Source organism: Myotis myotis, unplaced genomic scaffold (assembly GCF_014108235.1).
Source record: "Myotis myotis isolate mMyoMyo1 unplaced genomic scaffold, mMyoMyo1.p scaffold_m19_p_12, whole genome shotgun sequence".
Lineage (NCBI taxonomy): Eukaryota > Metazoa > Chordata > Mammalia > Chiroptera > Vespertilionidae > Myotis > Myotis myotis.
In genome coordinates, this window is record NW_023416316.1 from 24,952,081 (window position 1) to 24,966,225 (window position 14,145).

General features: G+C 49.6%; 1 protein-coding gene across 9 annotated transcripts in view; it reads left to right on the forward strand.

Annotated features, from left to right (window-relative positions):
- The first annotated feature begins 1,154 nt into the window (after positions 1-1,154).
- TBC1D2 (TBC1 domain family member 2) overlaps positions 1,155-14,145 on the forward strand; it is a 45,055-nt gene continuing 32,064 nt past the window's right edge. For 4 of the 9 annotated variants that reach the window (XM_036330238.1, XM_036330240.1, XM_036330246.1 and 1 more), the window contains exons 1-3: positions 1,155-1,687; positions 5,002-5,143; positions 13,872-14,019. In XM_036330238.1, coding sequence (XP_036186131.1) covers positions 1,313-1,687; positions 5,002-5,143; positions 13,872-14,019 — 665 coding nt within the window. In that variant the 5' untranslated portion in view covers positions 1,155-1,312. Of the gene's footprint in view, positions 1,688-2,125; positions 2,234-2,261; positions 2,772-5,001; positions 5,144-13,871; positions 14,020-14,145 lie in introns of those variants that run through there. The other 5 variants (XM_036330245.1, XM_036330241.1, XM_036330239.1 and 2 more) reach the window with 5 other exon arrangements.

Here is a 14,145-nt window from a genome sequence, read left to right on the forward strand (position 1 = left end):
GGTGGCACTTCGGGACAACCGCTTGCTCTGCAGCTAACAACAACCTCCAAGGAGGAGGGGAGGGATATTGGCTATAGTTTGATGTAATTACCAGAAGTGTATCCATTCGGATATACAGCAATTAATGCATTTAGATCAACAGGAGTTCCTCTCTAATGTCCCTAAAACTCAAATATTACACATCATCTTTCCAACCTTACTGTCATAAACATACTATTTTTACCTAAATAACTTTTGCGAAAATAGTTTTGTGGCCTGCTTTTTCAACCTAATATTTTCCGGAGAATTCCATATCCTCCTGCAAAAAGTACCCAATCAGTTACTTAACCAATTTCAGATTTTTGGTCATTTATATTCCTTCGAGTTTTTTTTAAATAATAAGTAATGCTATATCGAACATATTTGTCAGCTAAAGGGAGAGAAGCGGCTAAGAAAGGGCCAGAGGGGTGGACAGAAATGGGCTCCACGGCCCAAATGGAAGAACGCGCCCTAGACTGGAAGGAAGGGGCGAGTTAAGGGCAAGAGAGTGGAATGAGGCGGGAAGTTGAGCGAGCTGGGGCCTGGGTACACTTACTCTTTATTAGTTCGTACAAAATTACTGACCCAACCCCGCCCAGCAGCGCAGCAGCCAGCCGGGCGCCCTGTATTATGCAACCGGCGCCGGAAGGTGGAGAACTGGGGCTGGGACCGAGGAGGGGGAGGCCGCCGCGATCGGCTGAGAGCCACGAAGGCGCAGAAACAACGCGAAGAGAAAAGGTGGACGGCCGAAGCCACGAGCCCCACACGCCCGGCAACACCGGAAGTGGTGCCACCGAGCCCGGCGTCTCTCTCAGCCAATGGGCGCGCGATGCGCCGTCCGACGGAGACCCGCGCGGCGCCTGGGGAGAGAGGGCGGCGGCCCCTCGGCGTGAGGCCCTATCCTCTTACATTACTACGCGAGCTACCAGGACAGTCCAGTCAGTGACGGGCGTCCCTTCCCGTTCCTCTCCCGCCCGTTAACCGAGCTCAGTGACACTACGCCTCCAGCCAGAGGCCCTCCTCAGGCACGGCCGCTGCCCTCAGTTAAGATGGCTGACTGGCGGTCCAAAACCCAGAAGTGGGCGGGGCAAGAGGAGTCTGCGGGGCGTGTCGGTGGGCGTGGTCTGGTTTCCGAGGGGCGGGAGGGGTGTGGCCCGCCGCCCTACCGGGCTTTCGGTCGGTGAGGCGCGCTCACCGCCGCGGGTCACCACTGCGCCCAGATCGCCCTCAGAGGCTCCGAGATTCGTCACAAGTCGGGCTGCGGACCTCCGGACCCTGCGCGGTCAGAGCGGCGATGGAGGGCGCCCGGGAGAAACCCCCGGAGCCTAGCTCCCCTGCCCTCGGGTCCCGAGAGCCTGCCGGCTTGGCCAGGGGCCCCGAGGTGCTGCCTCCCGAGGACTCAGAGGGCTGCGCCCGGCCCCCGGAGACGGCCCCCAAGAAACTCTGCGGATACTTGAGCAAGTTTGGCGGCAAGGGGCCCATCCGGGGCTGGAAGTCCCGCTGGTTCTTCTACGACGAGAGGAAATGTCACCTGTATTACTCGCGGACCGCGCAGGATGCCAACCCCCTGGACAGCATCGACCTCGCCAGTGCGGTCTTCGACTGCAAGGCGGACGCCGAGGAGGGAACTTTCGAAATCAAGACTCCCGGCCGGATCATTACCCTGAAGGTAAATGGGGCCGTTTCCCCCTTTGAAGCAGGGATGGGCTCCTCGGACGCCGGGGGGCGGTCACAGTAAACTTACCGGGAAAACGATCCCCGGTCCTGATCGCCCAGTGAACCCTGGGTGCCCAAGCCTTTGGGATTTCGGACGCGCATTCACGCCCAGCTCCTCGCTGGGTTCCCACAACAAAGGCAGGAGTGTGGGGTCCGCAGTTCGGGTCAGGAAACTGAGTCAGAGAGATGGAGTGACCGGCCCCGCCTCGGGCGTCCAGACAGCGTGTGTGGGGCCGGTTCCTGGGGTCTCATAGTCCCACTTCCTCTCGGTACCAGTACCGCAGCAGAACTTCGGGGACTTGGGGCTGACGGATAGTCAGCATAGGAGCTTGCAGTCCTTTCTCTCGAGACCTAGATTCTAAATCACTTTCCTTGATGTTCTGGCCAGAAGGAATGGATGCTGAGAAAATGTTGGCAAGGACTGGGAGGTCAACACTGAGGTTTCACTGATCAGCTCAGGTTGTGCATCCGGGCACATCCCAGCCTGCTTCCCCTCCCGGTAGGTTTTGTGTAATCCTGTTTGACCGAGAGAGCCTGAAACGGTGGGAAGGCCATGTGCTTTGACGTCAGACCGGACTGGATTCAAATTCTAAGCCAGCTGCTTACTAGCTGTATGACCCTGGCAAGTCCCTTAACCTCTCGGCATGTAGGTAGTTTGTGAGATTTAAAGCAAGATATGTGAAGCGTCTGGAACAGCAAAGGCACCTACAAATTGTTGAAATACTCCCAGCACCTAGAATACCGCCTGGAACCTGGAGGGTGCTCAGGTCAATGTTTGTTGGGTGGACGCACTTGGTGGTGGAGCCAAGAGGAGGTACCCCAGAACTTAATTGGAAAGACAGCTCTTCACTTTGAAATAAGAGTTCCAGGATTCACGCTCTGAATTACGAATGTGTCAGGAGACAGCCTTCCCCACCGAATCCCATCTTCCCAGCCCCCAACCCTTACCTCCAGCCAACTGGGCATCTAGGGAGGCCCCTGGATGCAGCCCACAGCCTCCACTCTCCTTTACAACCAGGCCAGCATGGGGAGACCAGGTAAAATAATGGAAACCAGGAACTCCAGGCCAGGCAAGGCAGGCATTTCACAGGTCATGTGGTTTGCAGGTGTCTCCTCCCACAGGTGGAATGCTGTCTACAGGGTCTCTGACACGTGGCTTTTACTATTCCATTGATCTGTGTTCAGGCCTGGCTCTGTGCTAGGCACTGGGTATGGAGCCAAATTACACCTACCCGCTGGTGCTCAGACAGCCTAAGCTCTGGTGAGAGAGACTGACGGAGATTGGCACGCACAGTAAAATGTTCTGTTAGAGACACAGGAAGTCTGTACCAGAAAAGTGTGGTGACAGGATGGGTCAGGTCTACTGAGTGGGAGGGTCCATCCAGAAAGGACATTGTAGAAGGGATGATACCTGAATCCTGAAAGAGGACATCAGTTTTCTACCAGCAGACAAGAGGGGGAATGTTGTTCCAGGTCAAGAGACCCCCCATGAGCAAAGGTGGGAAATCATGCTACCACCCAGTGTCCAGGCAAGTTCCAAGAGCTTGTGGTACAGAGGGAGACAAAAGATGGAATGGGAGAACAGAGGCCCACGGGAGGGCAGGGCGTTATGAGTTATGACGGGGAGCTTGGGCTTTGTCCTGGGGGCTGTGGGAAATTGTCAAGAGCTTTAAGCAAGGAAGCACCGTGATAGTAGAATGCTTCGAAAGCTCAGCCTGGCTATTGGGTAGAGAACACATTAGGAGAAGGCAAGGCCAGGGGTCAGGGAGTCCATCAGGAGGTGATCACGAGAGAATGATGGCTGAGCTAGAGCAGTGACAGAGTGAGACAGTGGCTAGGGATGTGAGAGGGGCGTCAGGGAGGCTCCTGTAACTGACTGATTGCCTGTTTGGTCCAGTCACTGATAGGAGTTGAACCCAGGATGAGAAGACAGTAGGACATCGGGTGTCTGTCCTCCTTGGTAGACTCTTAAGTTCTAAGAGGATAGAGGCATGTGTGTGGGCTCACCACAGTATCTCCAGTGCCTCCCTCATTCCCTGACGCAGATAGCAGGTGCTCAATATATACTTGTCCAGTGATTTAATAAAGTGGGTTTGATTTGGGGCTGGACCTTGTCAGTACAAGGTCATGGTGAAGCCCTGGGAAGGCCTGCAGTCTCTCAGGGAAAGTGTATAGAAAGGGAAGATGGTGGGCATCATTTTATCTTATTTGGTATCTTTCCAACAGACCAAGGGCCTCTTTCTTGGAGCCCCCATGGCCTCGTGCACACCTCACATGTGAGCCTCTTAAAAGGAGGAGCTTGCCCTGGTTGCCCGTAGCCTGCTGCTTTTCTCATGTGGCCTTGATTGTGAGCAGCTCTGAGAGACTCACCATCCACTCCGAGCGAGCTGCCCAGCTTCTGTGCCCAAACAACGGCAGGCCTTGTACATAAGCCACATCTCCTGGCCATAAACTACAACAAAGCTCTGGGAGTGGGAGAAGTGGGAGACCCAGGGTCTGGGACCAACCAGAGCGGCTTCAGAGCCTTAGTTTCTCCATCTGTAGAAGAGGCTGAGCACTCCTGCCCGGCCTCCTTCCTGGAGGATCTGGTGACCCAGTGGATGTGAGAATAGGTGTTTGTACCACCCAGTGGTGGAAGACCAATCAGCATCAACCATTAACTGTTTGGTTAACCTTCTGCCTGGAGGGTGCCACTTTGTCGTGATGTGCATATGGCTTTCCAGTCCCCAATCATATGCATGACTTCAGTGCATCCCTAAAACAGAAGGGACTCTCCATTCCACACAAAGTCAGCTAAGACATTGAGATGTTGCACAAAGAGATAGAGACAGTGATGGTATCATGGGCCCCACTCAGGGCAGAATTTTAAAGCTCTTACCCTCTCTCTTAGCACCTCCAAATTCCTTTACCCAGTGAGCACATTTTGAGCACCTATTGTATGTCAGGTACTATGCTGGCCACTTTACCTTCCTTACCTCATTTCATCCTCATAACAACCATCCTATGAAATGAGTGTTATCATCACCATAGTACAGCTGAGGACATTGAGGCCCAGAAAGGTTAAGGAACCTCTAAGTGGAAGACCAGAGCCTGATTACCTTCTATGGCCAAGAAGCAGGTGGTTTTCTAGGTGGGCACCCAGCCACAGTGAAATTTTTTTCTGGAAAGGAGAGTTACCAAGCTTCCCTTGACCTTCCCACATCCCATATATAGTGCCACCCTGTGGGCACAGAGCCTTCCTTGCCAACTAACCCTTGTGCTTCTCAGGCCGCCAACAAGCAAGTGATGCTGTACTGGCTGCAGCAGCTGCAGATGAAGCGCTGGGAGTTCCACAACAGCCTGCCTGCACCTCCTGTCGTCCCTGACGCTGCCCTGGCTGGGAATGAGTCTGCCCTGCGCCTTGAGCTAGGTACCCAACGGGCTCACCTCCTGTGCACACCCAGGGCTCTTGGTGACGAAGCCTCACCCCTCCTATTAGGAGTGAGTGGGAGGAGCCCTCTGCTAAAGAAGCAGAGAGCCAGGGATGTAACTCAGGATCAGTTAGGGCAACCATATAGTGACAGGGGCAAGAATATGGGCTCCCAGGCCAGGCTGCCTGGTTCACATCCTAATCCTGTATGGTCTTAGGCAAGATGTTTACCCTTCTGAGCTTTAGTTTCCTTCCCTGTAAAATGAGGTCAGTAAAGAAATTATACTTACTTCTTAGGGTTTTGGTGAGGATTAAATGAATCCGTATACCTTAAGTGGTTGGGACGATGCCTGCATATTGTCAGTTCAATAGCTGTCAGCTATTATTATGATGACTATAATGGGAATGTCTTAAGAAATGAAACTTTAACAGAGTTGCTCTGAGGTAGGTTAATGAGAAATTGCAGATATTGTTACTGCTTCTTTATACAAATGCTTTTGTGCTGTGAGTTGTGTAGACCAGTGTTCATTGTATTATCCCTGTTGTTCACATAAGCCAGAATCCTTCACCCCCATGTGGCTCACAAATAAGTTTCTTGATCCCAAATCCTACAACATCCCAGCAGGGAGGAGTCCTGGAGATCACACCCTCCTACCCCCATGCTGAAGCCAGGAATATGATTGGCAGATTTTAGAATCCAGACTGACCACCCACAGCTGCCCCTGCAGGAGCCCAGAGAGTGAGTTCCCAGCACAAATCTGCAGCATGTCTAAGATGCCTCATCCTTAATTAACAGGGAAGCCAAATGGGTGAGGGCAGGACTGTGGCCAAGTGATCCTAGACCTCCACACCCTGATGTTTTTCATGTCCCAAACTGAGCTCATCTGCCCTTGACTCTTCTCCCCCCATTTTCCTTCCCCCATTTACCCAGTTGCTCCAGTAACCAGGAGCCACCCAGATTCTTCCTGCATCTCAGTTAGCCAGTCGTCAGTCACCAGCGCTGGCCTCGCCTCCCTGTGGCCTAAACATCAGACTCAAGCCCCCCTTCACTGTTGTCGCCTTGGGTCAGGCCTCAGCTCTTAGCTGGAAAATCATAGAGCAGCCTCCGCTCTGGTGTCCCCATGTCCCAGCCTGCCCCTCTGACCATCTCCTCACTGCAGTCAGAGTGAACTTTCTAAAGTGACAGCCTGAGTCAGGCTTGGCTCAGTGGTTGCACATCAACCAATGAACCAGGAGGTCAGGGTTCGATTCCCAGTCAGGGCACATGCCTGTGTTGCAGGCTCAATCCCTAGTGTGGGGCATGCAGGAGGCAGCCGATCAATGATTCTCTTTCACCATTGATGTTTCTATGTCTCTTTCCCTCTCCCTTCCTCTCTGAAATCAATAAAAATATATTTTTAAAATAATAATAAATAAAGTGACAGCCTGAGCCCCACTCCCCTTTCCTGGCTGCTCACCATGTCCCAGACCCAAATACAGTCCCAGCTCTTTCAGTCCCAGCACCAAATTCAGTCCTTCCTGCTCTCACCTGTGTCCGCTGCCCCAGCACCTGCCTCGTGTCTTATGCTTCAGAGTGCCGTCTCTGCTCTCTTCTCGATGGCCAAGCTTTAGTGTCCCCTCCTGCTCTTGCCAACCTCCTCTTGGAAGCCTTCTGGGACTTTGTCAGCTGGACTCTATGAGTCCTCAGCACTTCCAGACCATCCTCAAGGCGTGTCACATTGTGTTCTAAGTAGAGTGTCCTTGTCAATCTCTGCCCCCTAGCCCTAAAGGGTGGGGGCTGTGTCTTTGTCACCTGTGTCCCCATTACCTGGTGCCCTGCCTACCACATTGGGTATTTGTTGCATGAGTGTATGAGCAAATACATTGAATTTTATAATTAAATGAGGAAAGGAATGAATGTAAAGCCTTTAGCATAATGCCAGGCACATAATTAATGCTCACTACATGGCATCTGTCCTAATAATATTATTATATGTGTACATGTACACTGTTATTATTATAACAACTGCATCTTTTTCTTGTTAATAATCATCAGTGATTTCTCCTGAGAACCTTCTGAGTGTTTTATGATTGTAAGGGCTTTCTTTGAGGAAGGGTTTATTTTTGCTTCTACATTTTTATTCTACCCTCCACACCCCACCTCCCAGAGCTAAACAACCCTGGCTGTGCTAGAAACTGCACATTGTGTCTGAGTTGACACAATTCCCCATCAGCCTCGGACCAGATGCAACGAGAAGCCCTCCCTGACTTGAGATGGGAAGAACCAGGTTATCAGTTTTGGGATCCCACAGGTTCTCCTGCTGTGCTGAACCCTTTCCAAGTTCTTGAATTCTGGGGTTTTGGTTCAGCACACTCGGTGGGCCTCTTCTGGGCCAGCTCCTGCTGTGGGCATGGGGGCAAGGGAGTGACTGTCATGACCAGGGGGCCAGTCTCCCAAGGAGGACACTGGGGAGATGCAGGAAGCAGGCATGTGGGCTTCCCCTCTGAAGCCTTACTCATCCTGCAGCAAGCCCTCACTGTCCCGGGCCACGGCCCCTATGGAACCTTCCCCAGCTTAACCAGAGAGACATTTCTGGAGTCTTGAGCAAGCTGGCAGGCCGTGGGTTGGCAGGCTGGAGCAGGCAGCCCCACCTCTCCAGTGCCTCCCTTCCTGGGAGGAAGCAAGGGCCTGCTGCCAGGGCAATGAAAACCTACCAAGTGGCGTCTGACTGAGTCACAGTGTCTCAGGACTGCCTTTGAGCACAAGGCACGTTCTCTACAGCTTTTACGCGTTCACACCTTAATTTTATATTTTCCCTGAACATTGGTCTCCATAGAGCCCAGGAAGATCAAGGGGAAGCCAACGGATTGATAATGAAGACATGTTGCCAAAGTAGAAAACATCTCACAAAGCACTTTTATAAATGTTTATCATAAAAATATACATACCACTTACACTGTTGTAACACTTCACTGCATCATCTATTAATCATCACAACACTCTTATGAGATTTTTACTGTTGTTTTCATTTTACAGAAGAGGAAACTAAGGGTCGAAGGGGCTTGGGGCAAACAGTAAGATGTCAGTGCTGAAATCGGAACCCTAGTCTGTAGACTCACACAAGCACACACCCCATCCTCAAGCACATGAGCCATGTGCCAGGGCCCTCCAGGAAACCAGTGGCCCGCCGGTCTAAGCCTTGATTGTTAGGTGATGGCTTCTTCCTACTGGTAATGGAACAGCCTCTACAGTTCAGGCAAAAGGAGAATTATGAGTAAATGCTGTTGAAAATTTTTTGTATGGTCACCTCACTGAGGGCACGTTTCCAGGCTGGAGAGGGACCCAGAGGCCCAGACCAGAGTCTTGGGTCAATTCTGTTTCCTGAAGGAAGTGCTACCCTTCACTGTGGCATCACCATCATGTGCCTCTCATCTTTTGGACACGCCCTTTGCACTGGGAGCTTGCCCTTTCCCGGGCACCCCTCCCTTAATACTGTCTGCTTGTCAAAAGTGCTGCTGTAATAAGGAAAAGTGAGGAACGGTGTTGGATCCATGGCTCTGCTAGCAGCTGTGCCACCTTGGCCACAAAATTCATCCTCTCTGAGCTGCTGTTTCCTCATTGGTGAAACCAACCCCGTGGTGACATTTAACCCCAAGACGTAGTTCTGTGTGGCCTCAGTAGATCTAGAGCAGGGGTGGGCAAACTTTTTGACTCGAGGGCCACAATGGGTTCTTAAACTGGACCGGAGGGCCGGAACAAAAGCATGGATGGAGTGTTTGTGTGAACTAATATAAATTCAAAGTAAACATCATTACATAAAAGGATACGGTCTTTTTTTTTTTTTTTTTTTTTTTTTTTTTAGTTTTATTCATTTCAAACGGGCCTGATCTGGCCCGCGGGCTGTAGTTTGCCCACGGCTGATCTAGAGCCACAGGTGGAAGTTAATGGAAAACATATTGGCAGTTAGGGAAGTACTTGCCAAGACATTAAAATCTTAGACTGATGGTAATTTTTTTGTTTGTTGTGATCGAAGGAGAATGAAGATGGTTAAAGTATTGATAAGCAAGGAGACCTTAATTATTTTGAATCAGCTCAAAGTCTGAATCAAAGACTCCTTTGAAAGATGTGCATCCACAGTACGGGGCTTTATGGTTTTCTAAACATTTTCATATACTTTAACCCTGAAGGAGACAGTGTAGGGTGGCTGTCCGGTTTTTAAAATATGGAACCTGAAGCAGAAAGAGTAAAAATGATCAGCCTGGTCACAGCGCCCTCCCAGCAGAAACATGGTTTGGCCGCAGGTCAGGCCCTTTCTGATCAGCCAGGTTTCTTCTGGCTCCTGCTGAAACCCCCAGGGGGCTCTGCCATTCCAGCCTGATCTGATCCCTTCTTAGCCACCCCTTCCAGTTTGTCCTTATCACCTCCTCCTCTGGGACCCTCCTGGCTTCCTCAACGCTGGCTCTGGAACCCCTTCCCCCACTCCTTCTGCAGGTCCAAATCAGCTCCAGCCTTCCTGGCCGCTCGAATGCCCTTCCTCCAGGAAGTCTTCCCTGACCTGAGTTAGAAGGAATTTGTCTCCACCTCCCAGAACTCCCAGCACTTTGGCTGGCCTGCCCTCCAGCTTCCACCCAATTGGTCTTCCTAAAGCTGCACTTTAACCTGCTCCTGAAGCTGGAGCTTCCTGTGCCTTTGGTTATCTCACTTTCTCCAGCCCCACCTGGAAACTAGGTAGACGCCCAAACAGCTGAGAAAGTAAATTGAAGGAAGGAACTCAAAAGAATGAGTGGGTGTGGCCAGGTACCAGCCAGGCTGCCGGATCTGAAAGAGCCTTTTGGGGATTGACAATGTGTTATTTACCAAGTTAGACTGCAAAGTTTATTTTCAAGTAGATTGAGCAACTCTCCCTGGCCCCCACCATTGCATTTAATGTTCTTGCAGATGCAAGGCAAAAATAAATGTCCTCTACCCCTTCGCCCTCTCAGTAAGAGGGCCCCAAGTAAAAGGTGTCTGCTGCCCTGCGTGTCTCAGGGCTACCTGATCAAGATCATGCCATCTCCAAGTGGCCTTGGTTCTCTTTGACTTCTGGTAGCACTCAAAGCTAACTTCTGAATCTTTCACCTCCTCTCTCTTACATCTCAAATAATGTTTCATTAGTCTTGAAACCTTCCTTAATATTAAGCCTTTAAAGTACTCACTGCATAAGAATCACTGTTTAAGCAGAACATTTGAAAAACATAGAAAAGTAGCCATAAGCTTACCACCCAGAGACAGCCAGTGTTAGCATTGTTATGACCTCGAGCCTGCCTCTTTTTTTTTTTTAATTAAATCTTTATTTGTTCAGATTATTACATTTGTTCCTCTTTTTTCCCCCCATAACTCCCCTCCTCCCAGTTCCCGCCCCACCCTCCGCCCTCACTCCCCACCCACTGTCCTCATCCATAGGTGCACGATTTTTGTCCAGTCTCTTCCCACATCTCCCACACCCCTTTCCCCCCCAAGAATAGTCAGTCCATTCCCTTTCTATGTCCCTGATTCTATTATGATCACCAGATTATTTGATCACTTGATTCTTCGATTCACTTGTTGATAGATGCATGTTTATTGTTCATAATTTGTATCTTTACCTTTTTCTTCTTCTTCCTCTTCTTAAAGGATACCTTTCAGCATTTCATATAATCCTGGTTTGGTGGTGATGAACTCCTTTAGCTTTTCCTTATCTGTGAAGCTCTTTATCTGACCTTCAGTTCTGAATGATAGCTTTGCTGGATAAAGTAATCTTGGTTGTAGGTTCTTGGTATTCATCACTTTGAATATTTCTTACCATTCCCTTCTGGCCTGCAAAGTTTCTGTTGAGAAATAAGCTGACAGTCATATGGGTATTCCCTTGTAGGTAACTGAGTTTCTTTCTCTTGCTGCTTTTAGGATTTTCTCTTTGTCTTTTGCTCTTGGCATTTTAATGATGATGTGTCTTGGTGTGGTCCTCTTTGGGTTCCTTTTGTTTGGGGTTCTCTGTGCTTCCTGGACCTGTAAGTCTATTTCTTTCACCAGGTGGGGGAAGTTTTCTGTCATTATTTCTTCAAATAGGTTTTCAATATCTTGCTCTCTCTCATCTTCTGGCACCCCTATAATTCTGATGTTGGTACGCTTGAAGCTGTCCCAGAGGCTCCTTACACTATCTTCGTATTTTCGGATTCTTTTTTCATTTTGCTTTTCCGGTTGGGTGTTTTTTGCTTCTTCGCATTTCGAGTCTTTGACTTGATTCTTGCGCTCCTCTGGTCTGCTGTTGGGTGTCTGTACAATATTCTTTATTTCAGTCAGTGTATGCTTAATTTCTAGTTGGTTCTTTATCACAATATCGAGGGTCTCATTAGATTTCTTGAGGATCTCACTACATTTATCGGCGGTCTCACCAGTCTTTTCGAGGGCCTTACTAAGTTTATCAGCAGCTTCTAGACAGTTCTTGAGAGACCTTAAAAGTGTGGTTTTGAGCTCTATATCTTCCATTTCTGACATTTGCGGCGTCCTGTTTCTTTGTCTCCGCATTTTTTTATCTTTTCTTGGTGTACCCCCTAGTGGTCTTTGTGCGCAGTCTTGTTGTAGTTAAGCCTTGATTGTTGTCGGCAATACCGGGGGTAATTTGACCTCCAGGCTAACTGGCTATGAGAGTCAGCTGTGTCTGAAGTGGGAGAGCTTCTGTGCTGGATCTCTAGGGCGGTGCTAATCTAGCGTTTGCCTGAGGCTATCCGGCAAATGGCTCTGCGCAGGGCTTGGGCTGGGCGGGTCCCGGGGGATCTACAGGGCGGCCGGATCGAGCAGTTATGGCTGCTCTCAGTTCAGTCCCTAGGGGCTCTGCCTCACAGAGTCCCAGCAACCGCTGCAAACCTCGGAGAGAAAGCTGCCTTCGAGTTCCGACCGAAGCCAGACAGTCCCGCTTCTCCCGTTTGAGTCTGGGTCCCTAGAGACTCGCTGGATCTGGAGCTCAGAGTCTGAAACTCCCTCCCGATTGAAAACAACAACCGCGCCCTCCGCCGCCAGCCCGCTCCGCGTGCACTCCGAACCTGAGTATTTCACTTCAGCACTGCGCCTCCTCTGAGTCTGAGTATGATATTCTCTTTCCTCCTAGTTGTAGAATTTCCACTCAGCCAGCCTTCCTGTGGTTCTGGATGATGTTAGTTCCGTCTTTTAGGTGTACCCTTGAATTGGTTGTTCGAGGCAGCAATCTCTGGCGTTAACCTATGCCCCTCTTTTTTTTTTTTAATGTAAATTATTTTCTGATCAGATAACAATACAAAATGCTTTACTTTGCTTTTTGGTACTCAGTATTGTGACCCTAAAATGTCCCTGTGTTGTAAAATCTGTTTATTAGTACCTATTTTTTTTTTTAATATATTTTTATTGACTTTTTAACAGAGAGGAAGGGAGAGGGATAGAGAGTTAGGAACATCAATGAGAGAGAAACATTGATCAGCTGTCTCCTGCACACCCCCCACTGGGGATGTGCCCACAACCAAGGTACATGCCCTTGACCGGAATCGAACCTGGGACCCTTCAGTCTGCAGGCCAACGCTCTATCCATTGAGCCAAACCGGTCAGGGCTAGTACCTATTTTTGATAAATATATATTATTTCCTGTTTATAGATGTAACCCATGTTTACTATAGAAAATTTGGGGGGAAACATTAAACTATAATGAGTAGCCTGCTCACTTCTAATCCCAGCATGCAGTTCTGACCACTGTTAAGATTGCCAAGTATTTCTTTGAGACTCTTCCTATACAGTGGAGATCATACTATAACCCTGATTTTTATCTGGCTTTTTCAACCTTAGAGTATGTACCATGCACATTCCCCATGTTCTTAAGCATTCTTCCTTAACATCATTTTAAATGGCTGAGTAAAATGCCCCTGTCTGAAGGCATCATGACATATTTAACCTTTCCCCAGATCTTACTTGATGTTAATTTCAGTTTGAGGCTAAACAGTATCGGGATGAACCTCTTGGCTCATAAAGCTCTGTCTGCATTTCATACGACTTCTTTAGGGTGGATTCTCAGATGTAGAAATATTTTCAGTTCTGCTTTTTTTTTTTTTAATCCTCACAGAGGATTTTTTTTCCATTGATTTTTAGAGTAGGAGGGGTTGGGGGAGAGAAACATCGATGTGAGAGAGGTACATCGATTGATTGCCTCCGAGGCCAGGATCGAACCTGCAACCTAGGTATGAATCCAACTCAACCCTTCGATGCGCCGGCTGACACTCTAACCCAGCCGTGGGCAAACTACGGTCCGCGGGCCGGATCCGGCCCGTTTGAAATAAATAAAACTAAAAAAAAAAAAAAGACCGCACCCTTTTATGTAATGATGTTTACTTTGAATTTATATTAGTTCACACAAACACTCCATCCATGCTTTTGTTCCGGCCCTCCAGTCCAGTTTAAGAACCCATTGTGGCCCTCAAGTCAAAAAGTTTGCCCACCCCTGCTCTAACCACTAAGCAAAAACAGCCAGGGCTGTTCTGTATATTTTTAATGGGTTTCTAGCAAGGCTGTTGCAGCAAAATGCATCATTTTACTGGTTGTAGAGCATTCAGTGAACCTCCTGCCTCTTTGGCTGCTGTTAACCCACAAGGAAGGCTTGCTCAGGCTGACTCCCACCTGCTCCCAGTGGGAGCTGAGCCCATAGCACCCACCTGTCTGGTCTTTCCAAGTGCAATGACCCAATGGGTAATTTCCCTTTTCTTTGTTCCCCAGAGCAAGAGGAGGCGGAGCTGGAGGAGTTCCTGCACCCTGTGAAAACGCCCCCTGGACTTGTGGGTATGGCAGCTGCCTTGCAGCCAGCCCCAGCCATGCCCTTGGCCCTTCAGAATATTTCCCTCAAGCACCTGGGAACCGAAATACAGTAAGTGCTACTGGGGCTGAGGGGCTGGCCAAGATGCAAGCAGCCCTTCTTCAGAGCTCACTGTGATCTGGGGTGATTCCCAGTAGGGAGGAGGGCCTGGTGGGGAGGGTTTAGGGCAGTGGTTCC